The sequence below is a fragment of the Spermophilus citellus genome, assembly GCF_964194105.1.
Source record: "Spermophilus citellus genome assembly, chromosome: 1".
In the NCBI taxonomy this organism is placed as follows: domain Eukaryota; kingdom Metazoa; phylum Chordata; class Mammalia; order Rodentia; family Sciuridae; genus Spermophilus; species Spermophilus citellus.
In genome coordinates, this window is record NC_138182.1 from 92,253,908 (window position 1) to 92,266,468 (window position 12,561).

Here is a 12,561-nt window from a genome sequence, read left to right on the forward strand (position 1 = left end):
TGTTTGCTGTATCATTTCATTTTTTAATCTAACTTTGAAACTTTTCAAAATACAGTACTATTAAAAAATCAAACACAAACATGAAAATAATACAGGGAAAAATCTGTCTTGCATTCCACCTGCATGACCACGTTCTTAGTAACTAAACTGCTGACTAGTGTGAAAAGAGCCCACTCTGAGCTCTATGCCATGGGTGGGGCGTGTGTGTGTGTGTGTGTGTGTAGAGACATATACACATGTATTTTATCCCACATGCTTTCCTTCACTGAAGAGTTAAATCTCAGTTTTAATATTGGTCAGGAACTGGAAAATAATGAACTGTTCTGAATTATAAATTATATTCTGAATAACCTAGCCAAATTCTTAGCGACAGAAGAGGGAGCGGAGGTTGGTGAAGGCCTGTGGAGGGAGGAATCAAAAGTTGTTGAGGGTTTGGGCTTTCTGTCTTGCAAACTGAAGAGTGTTTGCACTTCCCAGTGTGCATAACTCTAGTGATCTTTAGACTTAAAACTGACAAAGACAGAATGTTTTATTTTAGGTGCATTTAATCATAATTCAAAAATTAAATTGAAAACACAATCCACATAGTGGAAAAAAATTGCAAAATACCTGGCTGATAAGGGAGTGGCAATTAAGGTACACGGAAATTCTCATAACTTATAACTCAAAATGCCCAGCTAAAAGTAGGCAAAGATCTGGATGGGCGTTTTTCAAAGGAAGGTTTACAAATAGTTAAAAGCACATGAAAAGATGCTGCACTTGATTTACAGAGGACTGCAAATAGAAACCAGGATGAGGTGTCCCTCCACACCCAGGAGAATGGTGAGAATCAAGTGAGATGACAGAAGCTCTGGCAAGATGTGGAGAAACTGGAACCACACCCCGCCTCCCACAGTGACCTCAAATAGCTCCTCCATTTGGGAAAATAATGTAGCAGTTTCTCAAATGATTAAATGTAGAGTTATCATGAAAGAAACTCAAGAAGTCCACTAGTAGTGAGGAATCCCACTCCCAAGAGGAGGGGAAAGAGGTCCACACAAAGACCCATACGTGAGTGTGTACAGCAATGTCATTCACAGTGCTGACGACTGGAAAGCAGGCAAGTGTCAGCAGTAGATCAGTGGATAAACGAGTACCCTACACGCACGCAATGGAGTAATGCTTGCAAGCTACACCTCTGATGAGGTATCACGAACCCATTCCTAAGAAAGAAATAATCCCACAAATGGGCTAAGGCCTGGTCAGCCATTTCTGAAATGAGACACTCAAATGGCCGACAGATGCACAAGAAAGAGAAGCTCACCACCACTGACAATGTCGTCGGCTGCAAATCGAATCCCCCGGACACTCCCTCACGCAGGGCAAAACCGCTGACACCAGGAGGAAACAGCTTCCGTGTGCTCAGAGGTGAGCGCTTGCCTAGCACAAGAGAGGCCCTGGGCTCCATCCCCAGCACTGTGAACAAACAGAGAGACCATATGTGTCCTCAAGTGGAAGAAGGAGCCCTTGGGTCCTGTTGGTGAGAAGACACCTTAAGACAGTCGTAATGGAAAACAGCACGGAAGTTCCTCAGGAAGCCTCAGCCAGGAGCACACCAGGTCCAGTAACCCCACTCCTGTGGGAGCCAGAAGGAGCTGAAATCAGTCTGGGAGAGGACGTCTGCCCTCCGCGCTCACCTCAGTGTGTTCACGACAGAGAAGGTACAGATGGACCTCGGCCTCCACCATCCAATGAACACGTGGACCTGAGGTGTAAACACACAGTGGAGAACCTCCAGCCTCAAAAATCCGGAAATCTGTCACGACAGCACCGTGACCCTGGAGGACACCATGCTGACCGAGGCAAACCAGGCACAGAAAGGCCAAGCTGTAGATTCTGCTATGTGAAATCCGGAAGCGTTAGATCCCAGGAGAAGGTAGGACAGGAGATGGAGGAGGGTGCCATGTGATGTGACATCCAGGCATTTTAGTCAAGGTTTGCAAACACTCAGATGCACAAAACTTAACCACACCATCATGAGACTTGACAAACAAGCCATCCTGTAACTAGTTAACTCCCCAGGAGAGTTTTATGCAAAATGCATTGTATCCAAGAACCAAAATTAGTAGAAGAGAGAAACTATTATTTTCTTCTGAAAATATCTTTAATTTCTGCCTTAGGACAATACCATGAATTCTTGTATACTTCCCTTGCTCATTCTGCTATTCTGGGCTGGTTTGGCTGAATTATAAGAAAAATATTGCTTTGCACTTATACCCGATTCAAAAGGGAAGGACTATTTTAATCATACTTTTATAGAATTGCTAGCATTCTTCATCGACCCTATGCCAACATGCAACAATTATGATTTCTAAAAGAATGGTTGCAATTTGGAAACTGAGTGTGTTCACGATTAATGAACTTTCTGTGATCTGTTTTAAGTTTATTTAGCTTTTGAAACAACCCATGCAGAATAAAGAGAATAAATTAATTTTATAGCCAGACATGAATTGGAAAATTTATTGAATCTCTTGCGATATACAAAACATTTTTAGCACTTCCCTTTATTAAGTGTCACACACAAAGTGTTTCTAAAAATATTAGGAATTTAATGACCCTCAGTGGTATGGCCACGGAATCCTTGCCAGTTAACAGCTGGAGGAAACTCCGCCTCCTTGGAGGTTGAGACAGGTCTCCAGAGGTCAGCAGAAGCATGAACCTGGCTGTTCTTATTAAAGACCTGGTGTCCCTATACATCATTCAGCAGCAGGGCTGTCCTTGGGATCTGCGCATGAGTCTCACTGAGAAGCAGCTTCTATATTTCACTCCCTGACCTCATCCCTCTCCTTAAATTATGCAAAAGCAGTATTTCTGCAAGGGAAGTCAGCTACGTGGTCCTGGTTCACAGGTAAGCTTGTGTCTGTCATTTGTGCACTTCTCTTGGCAAGTAAATGACAGAAATAGCTTGGTAGACTCCAAAATCTAAAGCATACTTAAATGTTTCCATTTCACAGATTCACAGATGTATGTGCGTTCACAGAATAGAGTTTTAGATTTCTGTGTTTATTTTAGGCAACTAGCTCTCTCTCTCTTTCTCTCTCTCTCTCTCTCTCTCTCTCTCTCTCTCTTTCTTTTTTGTATCAGAGATTGAACTCAGGGGTTCTAGGGCCTCTTTTAGTTGCTGAGGCTGACCTTGAACTTGCCATCCTCCTGCCTCACCCTCCAAGCCATTAGCATTACAGGCATGCACCACTGTGCCTGGCAGAGGCAACTCGTTCTTATTGCTCCCTGAAGGCCTTGTACGTGCACTGTCCAGGTCAAGCAGACTAAGCCAAAGTGATTGAAAAATTCCCTTGGAATAGAGCAGCAGGCCCCATGAAGGAAAAATTTCCTGAGCTTGATTCAGAAGGCCAACCAGGAAATCTACATGCAGAAGAAAGTTATGATGCCATTTCATGGAGGTCTAGTCATACAAGCAAAAGTAGTGTTTAAAATGGCAAAAAAAAGAGAGAGAGAGAGAGAGAGAGAGAGAGAGAGAGAGATTATTCCGAGGTACCTAGTGTGGCTATTATGATGAATGATTTTTATAAAGGCTGGATTTATGAGGCATTAACAGGATAATGCAGGTAATTTATATATCCTGTTGTGTTCAAGTGTTAACAGTGGTGGGGAATTAGCAACCCGGTGTATTCTATTGCCCTTATTTTAAAATTAGCAACCCAGTGTATTCTATTGCCCTTATTTTGAACCAAGTAATTTCCAAGTATCACTGCACACATGCAGGGGAGTGGGCACCCTGAACTTTCTGTACTGCGCAGTAGTCAGGAGGCCGTGCAGGTGCACCTTGAAGGGTAGAATGTGAGGTGAGGTTAGCACGGGCAAATGTGAGCATTCACCTGGACCAAAGAGACAGCGGACACTCTGAAGAACCAATAGCATGACAAGACTTCTACTGGCCCCTGCTAGGGTGTCACCTGGTGAAGGACACTGAGAACAGAGTGTGGTTTGCAGCTGCGACCTACGGGGCTGTCGGTATCCACCTCACCCACCCACGTGGGCTTCTGGCTAAGAACATTCTCTGATCGTGGACTCTCTTCACCTGGTAAAAGGAGGCTGATGGAGAAACTGTGTACAATCAAAGCAATTAGCATAAAATATTTGCTAAAACACTAAAAAATCATATCAATATATCGGGGTATGCAAGTCGTTACTTTTAGGCATATAAAGGTAGAAAAATCATAAATGTTTTTCTGATGGCAAATAAGTTACATATAAAGTGTTTTAAAAAGGCAAATGCTAACATTTTTATTAGTATTATCTCTCAATCCTGGATTTTTTAATTGATGAAAATAGAGTCATGCTGTGATCAGATCTTACCAAATAACTAATTTTAGTCTTGAGAAGATAAGGTTTAAACAGATTGTTTATGATTTGAAATGCTTCAGAAGGAGTGCAGGTAATAAATTGAATTTGAGATGGTTCCTTGAGAACAAGCGTAGTTAGCAAAAGCCATGAAACAGGAGGAGCAAGGTCTGGAGGAGAGCTGCCCCCAGGGGACTAGATTCCTGGCCCAGGACTCCCTGGTGAAGGTGCAGAGGAGGGGTAGGCAAGGGAGCTGGCCACACCTTGGCAACCAGAAGCAGACATTAGGTGCTGGATCAGACCAGCTCTTCAGGGTGATGGGGTCAAGCCTGGGTTCAAGGACAGTGGAAGTGAAGGGGCTGCACCTCCTACCTGGTCTCCCTCAGATCCACTCACCTCCAGGGGAAGCTCAGATCCATCCCCTGAGCTGGCTATGGAACTGCTTTCCAGAGCAGCCAGCCACTGCTCAGGTGCTCAGGGCATGCTCAAGGCAGAGGGCGACCCAGCAGCTTTTGAGAATGTCTGGGATAACCCCTCAGATAGAGGGAAGGGGGATCCTGATCACGCCCCGCCTCAGGGTGAGGGTTTAGAAAGCCGTTCTACACGACAGAGTAGATGTATCAACAAGTGGAAGGGGCGTGGGACTGGGTTTCATTTTGAATACTTCATGTGCTTGGTTCTCTCATCCTAGGAGGATTAGAAAGAGTAGGGTATCAGTAGATTCAGGGAAGAAAATCCAGGCAGAAGTAGAGCATTCACCTGACCTCAATGCCTTACTCCACCCACCTAGGTTGTGTGTCTTCGGCTGTGGCATCCTCCCCTTGGCCTGTGGCTCTGAGGACAGCTCACTAGCAGGCATGGACAACGTCACCTCCTTCACCTACTTCCTCCTTGTTGGCGTCTCCAGCTCCCAGGAGCTCCAGGTTTTGCAAGGTCTGCTGTTCCTGGTGATCTATCTGGGAGCCTTGACGGGGAATCTTATCACCGTTGCTCTTATTGTGACAGACACACGCCTTCACACTCCGATGTACTTCTTCATAAGCAATCTGTCCCTCTTAGACCTTGGCAGCATCTCAGTGATTGTTCCCAAATCCATTGTTAATTCCTTGACAGGCCGTAGGACCATCTCACTGCAGGAATGTGCTGCACAGATCTTCTTTTACATACTTTTTGCCACTGTAGAGTTTGCGCTCCTTGTGGTCATGTCCTATGACCGATACATTGCCATCTGCCACTCTCTGCACTACGGGCTGGTGGTCACGCCGCGCACGTGCATTCAGGCCGCGGGTGGCTCCTGGGCCTGCGGGCTCGTCTACTCTGCCATCCACACAGGCTCCATGTTCAGGCTTCCCTTTACAAAGACCAACCGGATCCACCAGTATTTCTGTGATATGCCTCAGATTTTGAGGCTCTCATCTCCCGACGTCCAGTTTTCTGAGTTCGTCATCATCGCCGCAAGTGTTGGCCTCGTGGTGGTGTGTGTCGTCTTCATCTTGATGTCATATATCAACATATTCTCAACCGCGCTCAAGATCTGTTCAGCGGAAGCCCGCAGCAAAGCCTTATCCACCTGTGTCCCACAGCTGGCGATTCTCCTCCTGTTTGTGATTTCTGGGTCAGTGGCTGTCTTAGGGCCCGTGGCAATGGAAGGATCCCTTAAAAATCTGCTGACATCCATGTTCTACACCATGGTCCCCCCCTTCACAAACCCCATCCTCTACAGTCTGAGGAACAGGGAGATTAATGCTGCTCTCCGTAGAATGTTCAACAGGCATACCAAGTTCCCAATCAAAGATTTTCTTAGCTAACAACAAATATCAATTTATCACTAGAAAGCAGTCTGACTTATGTTTGATTCTCGTCAGTTGTGTTCTATGTTTGCTGTTTACACTTGTGATGGTGAACTACACAGTTAGGTCTTCATTTTCTTGCTCAACGCTATATTGTAAGTGCAGCTTCCTGAAACACTGAGGCCAGGCCTTGTGAATGCCCACGTGAGCAGGTACACGTGCTTTTCAGAGAACCCTGGGCACTGGGTATTGCCACCCTGGAAGAGCATGTGAGAGGCTGGGTGGGGAACTCCCACTATTCACCCTCACACTGCGGCTGGAACAGAGATAAGTGATTAGAGCAGGTGACAGTGGCAGGTCGACAGAGTGCCAGAGAAATGGACGGCGATGGTTGATCCAAAAGGGCACACTTGCTAACTCCCAGCTTGGTTTTGGTTTCTGATTGTCAGATAGTTCATATAAAGTCACCCTGATCCTGCTCTGACTCAAGGTAATGGGATGTCTGGCAATCGGTGCCAAGGTGCCTTGTTCTCAGGGTGGAGGAGCATTGGTCAGGATAATAACACAGACCTCCCTGGCCGGAGACTACAGAAGCCAACACCCTCCAGGGCTGGGTAGCTCGTCCAGTTAGGACCTGTGTGCACAGGCCAAGATGGCCCAAGGGTGCCTCTAGGTCCTCAGCATGTCACAGACTTTCACTGTGACTGTGAATCTTCTCCAAATCTGGGCTTTGCTCAGACACTTATGGGTAGAATCATACGGTAGGGATTTAGGGGTCTGATCCAGAGCTCAGAGGTGGTGCATAGGTGGGACTCCCCAGAAACGTCTCCTTAAACCCCAGTTAAAACCTGGGACTCAAAGGAGTCAGAGCCATCAGTCTCCTCTCTGAGCCAACCTACGCTCTCCTTGCTTTGTTACTTTCTTTTCTAATAAGCTTTGTTATACTGTTACCAACTCTTGTATCTTGGTCAAAATCTTCTCTTGTGAGAAAACAAGCACCCACAACACAAAGCCCTTGCTGGTAACGCAGGGAGACCCCTAAGCAGGGAGGAGATCAACACCGAGACCCTTTCCAGACCCCTGAAGTCGGCTTGCCCCAGGCTCCCAAATCCATATTGCTTTGCTCAATGAAAAACAGGACATAAACAACCCACCCTTAGAGAGATTGTAGTTGAGAAGCTTTTGGTTTCTTCCTGAGCTCTGAATGAAAAGATGCCCTGCTCCTTTCATTCAAACATGTGAGTAATGAGGAAAAAGGATTCAGAACATAGAACAGAGACAGATGAACCCTGGGATTGGAATTAACCTGGAGAGCAGCAGATAAGGAATGCTCGCCCAGCTGGGTGTGCTCTTCTCGTTAGGTGGGACACACAAATCCATGCTCTCCAGATGGATGTAGTTCTACTTTTCTGATGCCCAAGAGCTGAGCCTGCGTCCTGATGACTAAAATGCATATTAAGGACTTTTTGTTTCCAACTGAATCAGCAAGTGTCCTCTTTGTAGTTCAGAAGCATACGGAAAGACTCGGCATATAAGAACCCAGCTCAGTTAACGCAGCCTGGGACCTGACAGCCGGCCCTCCAGGACTGTGTTGACTCAGAACTTATTCTTCAGTGTGGAAGCCACAGCAAGAATGTGGGCCTCATGAACCTCTCGGCATCCAGATGCGACCCTAGTGACCATCTGAGTTTGGTTCACACTCCTCTAATCCCTGAAATAGCCCCACACTTTCAATTTCATAATCGAGGATTCTACAAATGCTTTTTCTGCAGCTTTATTTATATATACATGACAATTAAAATTGCATGCATGTGATTGTAGAACTTATGTTCATTGTGAAATATTCACCACAATCAAGCTAATCAACATAACCATATTTGTTCTCTAAATCCATTTGTACCTGGGTCATTTGAAGAGATTTCCAAAGAAAACACATCACTATCAATTACAGTCAAGTAACAGTCTTACAAAGTTTGGGTTTTATCTTTATGATTCTTTGCATGTGTGGATTTGCATTAGCTTTACCCCCATTTCTTCCTTTCTATTTAAATGTTTATGTAGATTCTTCCACCCAGGTTTATTCTCCTCCAGATATCTGAATATACAGATAGATGGATTTCTAATCCCCAGGGTTAATAAAAAAAAGAAAAATTCTATTCTGATGACCCTTCCTTTTGACTCTAGCCCTAGGACACAGTAGTATTGTGTTGGTGGGTTTGTGAAATGCCACATTAGTATTTCTGATTGTGTTTTCAGTTATTGTAACATCACAATTTAGGTTTCATCTATGTTGAAATTCAAGCCTTCTGGGGAAATTTTTCCTAGATATATTTTTTTTTACTTGTTTATTTAATTTTTAGTTGACAAATAGCAAGTATACATGTATTTGTGGGATGTGATTTATCCACCAAATCCTGCTGTATTTACCCTTTGGGGGAGTGAAACATTCAAGATGTACTTTTTCAGCAATTTAAAAATAAATTACAAATGAACTTGAATACATGAACTCATCAAAGTGACCCTTATTATCCACAAACCGTTGCCATCCCTCCCTCTGGCCACACAAGCCTTGGTGACACCCCTAGACTCTCTCCCCACAGGTGGTCCAGGAGCCTCTTGTCCTACAGCTCCTGCCCAGCATGTGCCCCTTGCCTCCGTCCACAGCAGGGGCCACCTTCACCCTCCAGCCCTGGCTGTCCCTATACGTGAGGTCAACCAAGCTCCTAGCTTCTCTCCCATGATTCAGCCTCCCACGGATTCAGCCTCTGATCCAGCGGTGCCCACGGGAACCCGGGGTGCTGGGGGCCCACACCCTGCACCTCTCACCTGACTCCCGCTTCCCGGGACCTCGTCCTTATTCCTGGATGTGAGACCAGGTCTTTTTCTCTGCTTTCTTTCCTTGGGCAGAATCACCAGGATCATCCTGAACGTGGGCTCTTTCCAGGGCAGCTCCCTGGAGGGTGTGGACCGGCAGCACCCTGCCCGGCAGGTCCCCTGCTTCCTCCTCGGCTCTCCTTTTCCAAAATTATTGTGCAAGTTTAGCACTAAGGGTGGTGGCTTTGGAACTCAGGCACTTTTGGTTAAGTTGGTTTAGATTGGAGAATGAAATGCCCAGACCCTGTGTTACTTATTTATTAGCTGGATTATGTTGCACACGTTTTTAGATAGATTTATTTAGTCATTGAATTACCACTCCAGAAACCTTTATGGAGAACATGCTCTCTTCCGAGTCTTTAAGATTCATATCCTAAGGTTTTCTCTTACAAAAGACTTTCAAAATAATAGATCTCTCTGGACTGGGGAAAAAAATATGTGGAAGCCGGTTACTGAAGGGGTCAGCTTCACAGAAGAGGCTAGGAACTCGCTGCCTGGGGAGCTTCAGAGGCACCGCAGTGCCGGCAGGAGGAGGAGGGCGAGGCCCGTGGCCTGGTCCCCACCCCCCCCCACACACACACACCGTGCTTGAGAAGACCCTGGGCTGTGGGCTCAGTCAGCGGGAGAGCCGTGGTGTGCAGAGAGCCACATCCAGTCCTCAGGTGCACTTGTCATCTGTCATCTGTCGCTCATTCCTTTGTGATCTTGTATTTTAATGTTTGTATTTATATTATATTTGGGATATTTCATATCCCACTGGAAGAAAGCTCTATTTTCTAAGGTGTGGTGCACCAGGCAATGCTGTTAGCATCTCTGTTTTCCCCTACATCCTGACTTTTCAGCTGGCATCCAGGGCCTCACCCATCCTAGGCAAGAATGTTGCAACCAGGCTCACCTCCAGTCCTCCTCATTCCTTTTGACCAGCCCTTGGGGTTAGCACATTAAATTACACTGTATGTGGGGCCTGTGTCCCCAGCCAGCCTACCCACTCACTGCCCAGGTTTCCCCCAGCCAACCTACCCACTCACCGCCCAGGTTTCACTCCCTACAGGTGAGGACGATCTCCCTCTTATTTGTGGCATCATCTTATCACTGGGTCAGTTGACTTCAGGCTCTAAGAGCCCACCAGCCGGCCACCCCACCTTCTTCACGGACTTCCTTCTGGGGGACATCTCAAGCTCCTGGGAGTCCAGAACTTTTGCAAGGTCTGCTGTTCCTAGTGATCCATGTGGGAGCTCTGCCTGGGAATCTTCTAACCTTTGCCGTCATTTGACGGAACATGAAGCCGTGGAGCTTGAGATACTCTTTATAGGCAATCTATCCCTTTTAGATTTTTTTAAAAAATTTTATTTGTTCTACTTAGATGTACATGACAGTAGAGTGTATTTTGACATATTATACATACACGGAGCATAACTTCCCATTCCTGTGATTGTACATGATGTGGAGTTACACTGGTTGTGTGTTCATATATGAACATAGGAAAGATATGTCTGGTTCACTCTACTGTCTTCCTATTGCTATCCCTTCTCCCTTCCCTTCATTCCCCTTTGTCTAATTCAATGAATTTCTATTCTCCTCCTCCCTTTTATTGTGTATTAGCCTCCACATATCAGAGAGAACATTTGGCCTTTGGTTTTCTGCAATTGGTTTATTTCATTAGCACGATAGTCTCTGGTTCCATCTATTTACCTGCAAATGCCATAATTTTATTTGTCTTTATGACTGAGTAATACTCCACTGTGTATATATACCACATTTTCTTTACCCATTCATCTGTTGAAGGGTTGGTTCATAGTTTAGTTTATTCATCTAGGTTGGTTCCATAGTTTAGTTACTGTGTATTGAGCTGCTATAAACATTGATGTGGCTACATTACTGCAGTATACTGATTTTAGGTCCTTTGTGTATATGCTGAGGAGTGGGATATCTAGGTCAAATGGTGGTTCCATTCCTGGTTTTCTGAGGAATCTCCATATTGCTTTCCAGATTGGTTGCACCAAGTTGCAGTCCTACCAGCAATATGAGTGTACCTTTTTCTCCACCTTCTCATCATCATTTATTGTTACTTGAGTTCTTTTTTTGGGAGGAAGGTACCAGGGATTGAACTAAGGGGCCCTTGACCCCTGAGCCACATTCTCAGCCCTATTTTGTATTTGATTTAGAGACAGGGTCTCACTGAGTTGCTTAGCACCTTGCTGTTGCCGAGGCTGACTTTGAACTCTCTATTCTCCTGCCTCAGCCTATGGAGCCACTGGGATTATAGGCGTGTGCCACCACGACCGGCAACTTATATTCTTATTTCCCCCTTTTTATTGGCACATTATAATTATACATAACAGTGGGAAACTATGGAGCCAACCTAGATGCCCTTCAACAAATGAATGGATAAAGAAAGTGTGGTGTATATACACAAAGGAATATTACTCAGCCTTCAAATTAATGAAATCATGGCATTTGCAGGTAAGTGAATGGAATTAGAGAATATCATGCTAAGTGAAATAAGCCAAACCCAAAATCCAAAGGCCAAATGTTTTCTGTTAAACAGATGCTGATCCATAGTGGGGGGTGGGGTAGTGAAGAAAGGAGGAACTTTGGATTATGTAGAGGGGAGAGAGAAGAAGGGTGGGCTGTGGGGAGGGGAAGGCGGTGGAATGAGACAGACACTATTACCCTACATACACGTGTGATCACACTACTGGAGTAACTCTGCACCATTATAGCCAGAGGAAGGAGAGTTGTGCTCTGTGGGTACAGTGTATCAAAAGCAGTCTACTGTCATCTATAACTAATTAGAACAAATTAAAAACAAACAGAAGGGAGACCAGTAGGACAGAGGAAGGGGACGGGGGAGGGAGGGGAGGGAGGGAAGGGACTGGGAATGGAATTGATCAAATCATGCTGTTTCATTGTGTGCGTGTATTATGACCAACCCCCTTTAGGTGCTGGTCACATTTCTGTTCACCATTCCAATCAATCATAAACTCTGTGACAGGAAGGAAACAGATCTCCCATCCAGCCCGTGCCACCCAAACTTGCCTATTTATCTTCTGGTCCTGAGAGTTCTCGCTGTGGTCATGTCCTGCACCGCTACCTTGCCATTTGCTGCTGGCTGTGCTGGGGGCTCACCATGACCCCTGTCTGTGCATGCAGGCAGCAGGTGGCTCCTGGGCCATCCACACTGCTCTCCAGACTCCCTTCACGGAGGCCAGTGGGAGCCCCCAGTTCTTCTGTGATGTGCCTCGAGACTGAGCATCTCCTCCCGGGCTGTGTGGCTCTCTGAGCCGGTGGCCCTGGCTGTGAGTGTCCGCATGGCTCTGCTGCGTTCACCTCCTATGTCAACATCTTGTCAACTGAGCTGCAGATGTGCTCCTCAGAAGTTCAAAAAAAGTGCTGCCCGCCTGCTCCCCCAGATGGCCACTTCACTCTCTCTGTCATTTCTTCCCTGTCACTTATCTGAGTCTGGCTGCACAGGCATCCACCCTCAGACCCACCCCGCAGCTGCGTCCTACACCCTGGCATCCCCTTCCTCTTGAGACAAGATTTAGCAGTCACC

At 45.9% G+C, this 12,561-nt stretch overlaps 1 protein-coding gene across 1 annotated transcript; it reads left to right on the forward strand.

The window, feature by feature from the left end:
- Nucleotides 1-5,198: 5,198 nt before the first annotated feature.
- LOC308643961 (olfactory receptor 14I1-like) lies at nt 5,199-12,257 on the forward strand (the record flags this gene model as incomplete). The annotated part of the gene is made up of 3 exons (XM_081284521.1): nt 5,199-5,956; nt 9,039-9,120; nt 12,159-12,257. 3 exons carry the CDS (start codon nt 5,199-5,201, stop codon nt 12,255-12,257), a joined length of 939 nt encoding a protein of 312 aa, XP_081140647.1.
- Nucleotides 12,258-12,561: the final 304 nt, after the last annotated feature.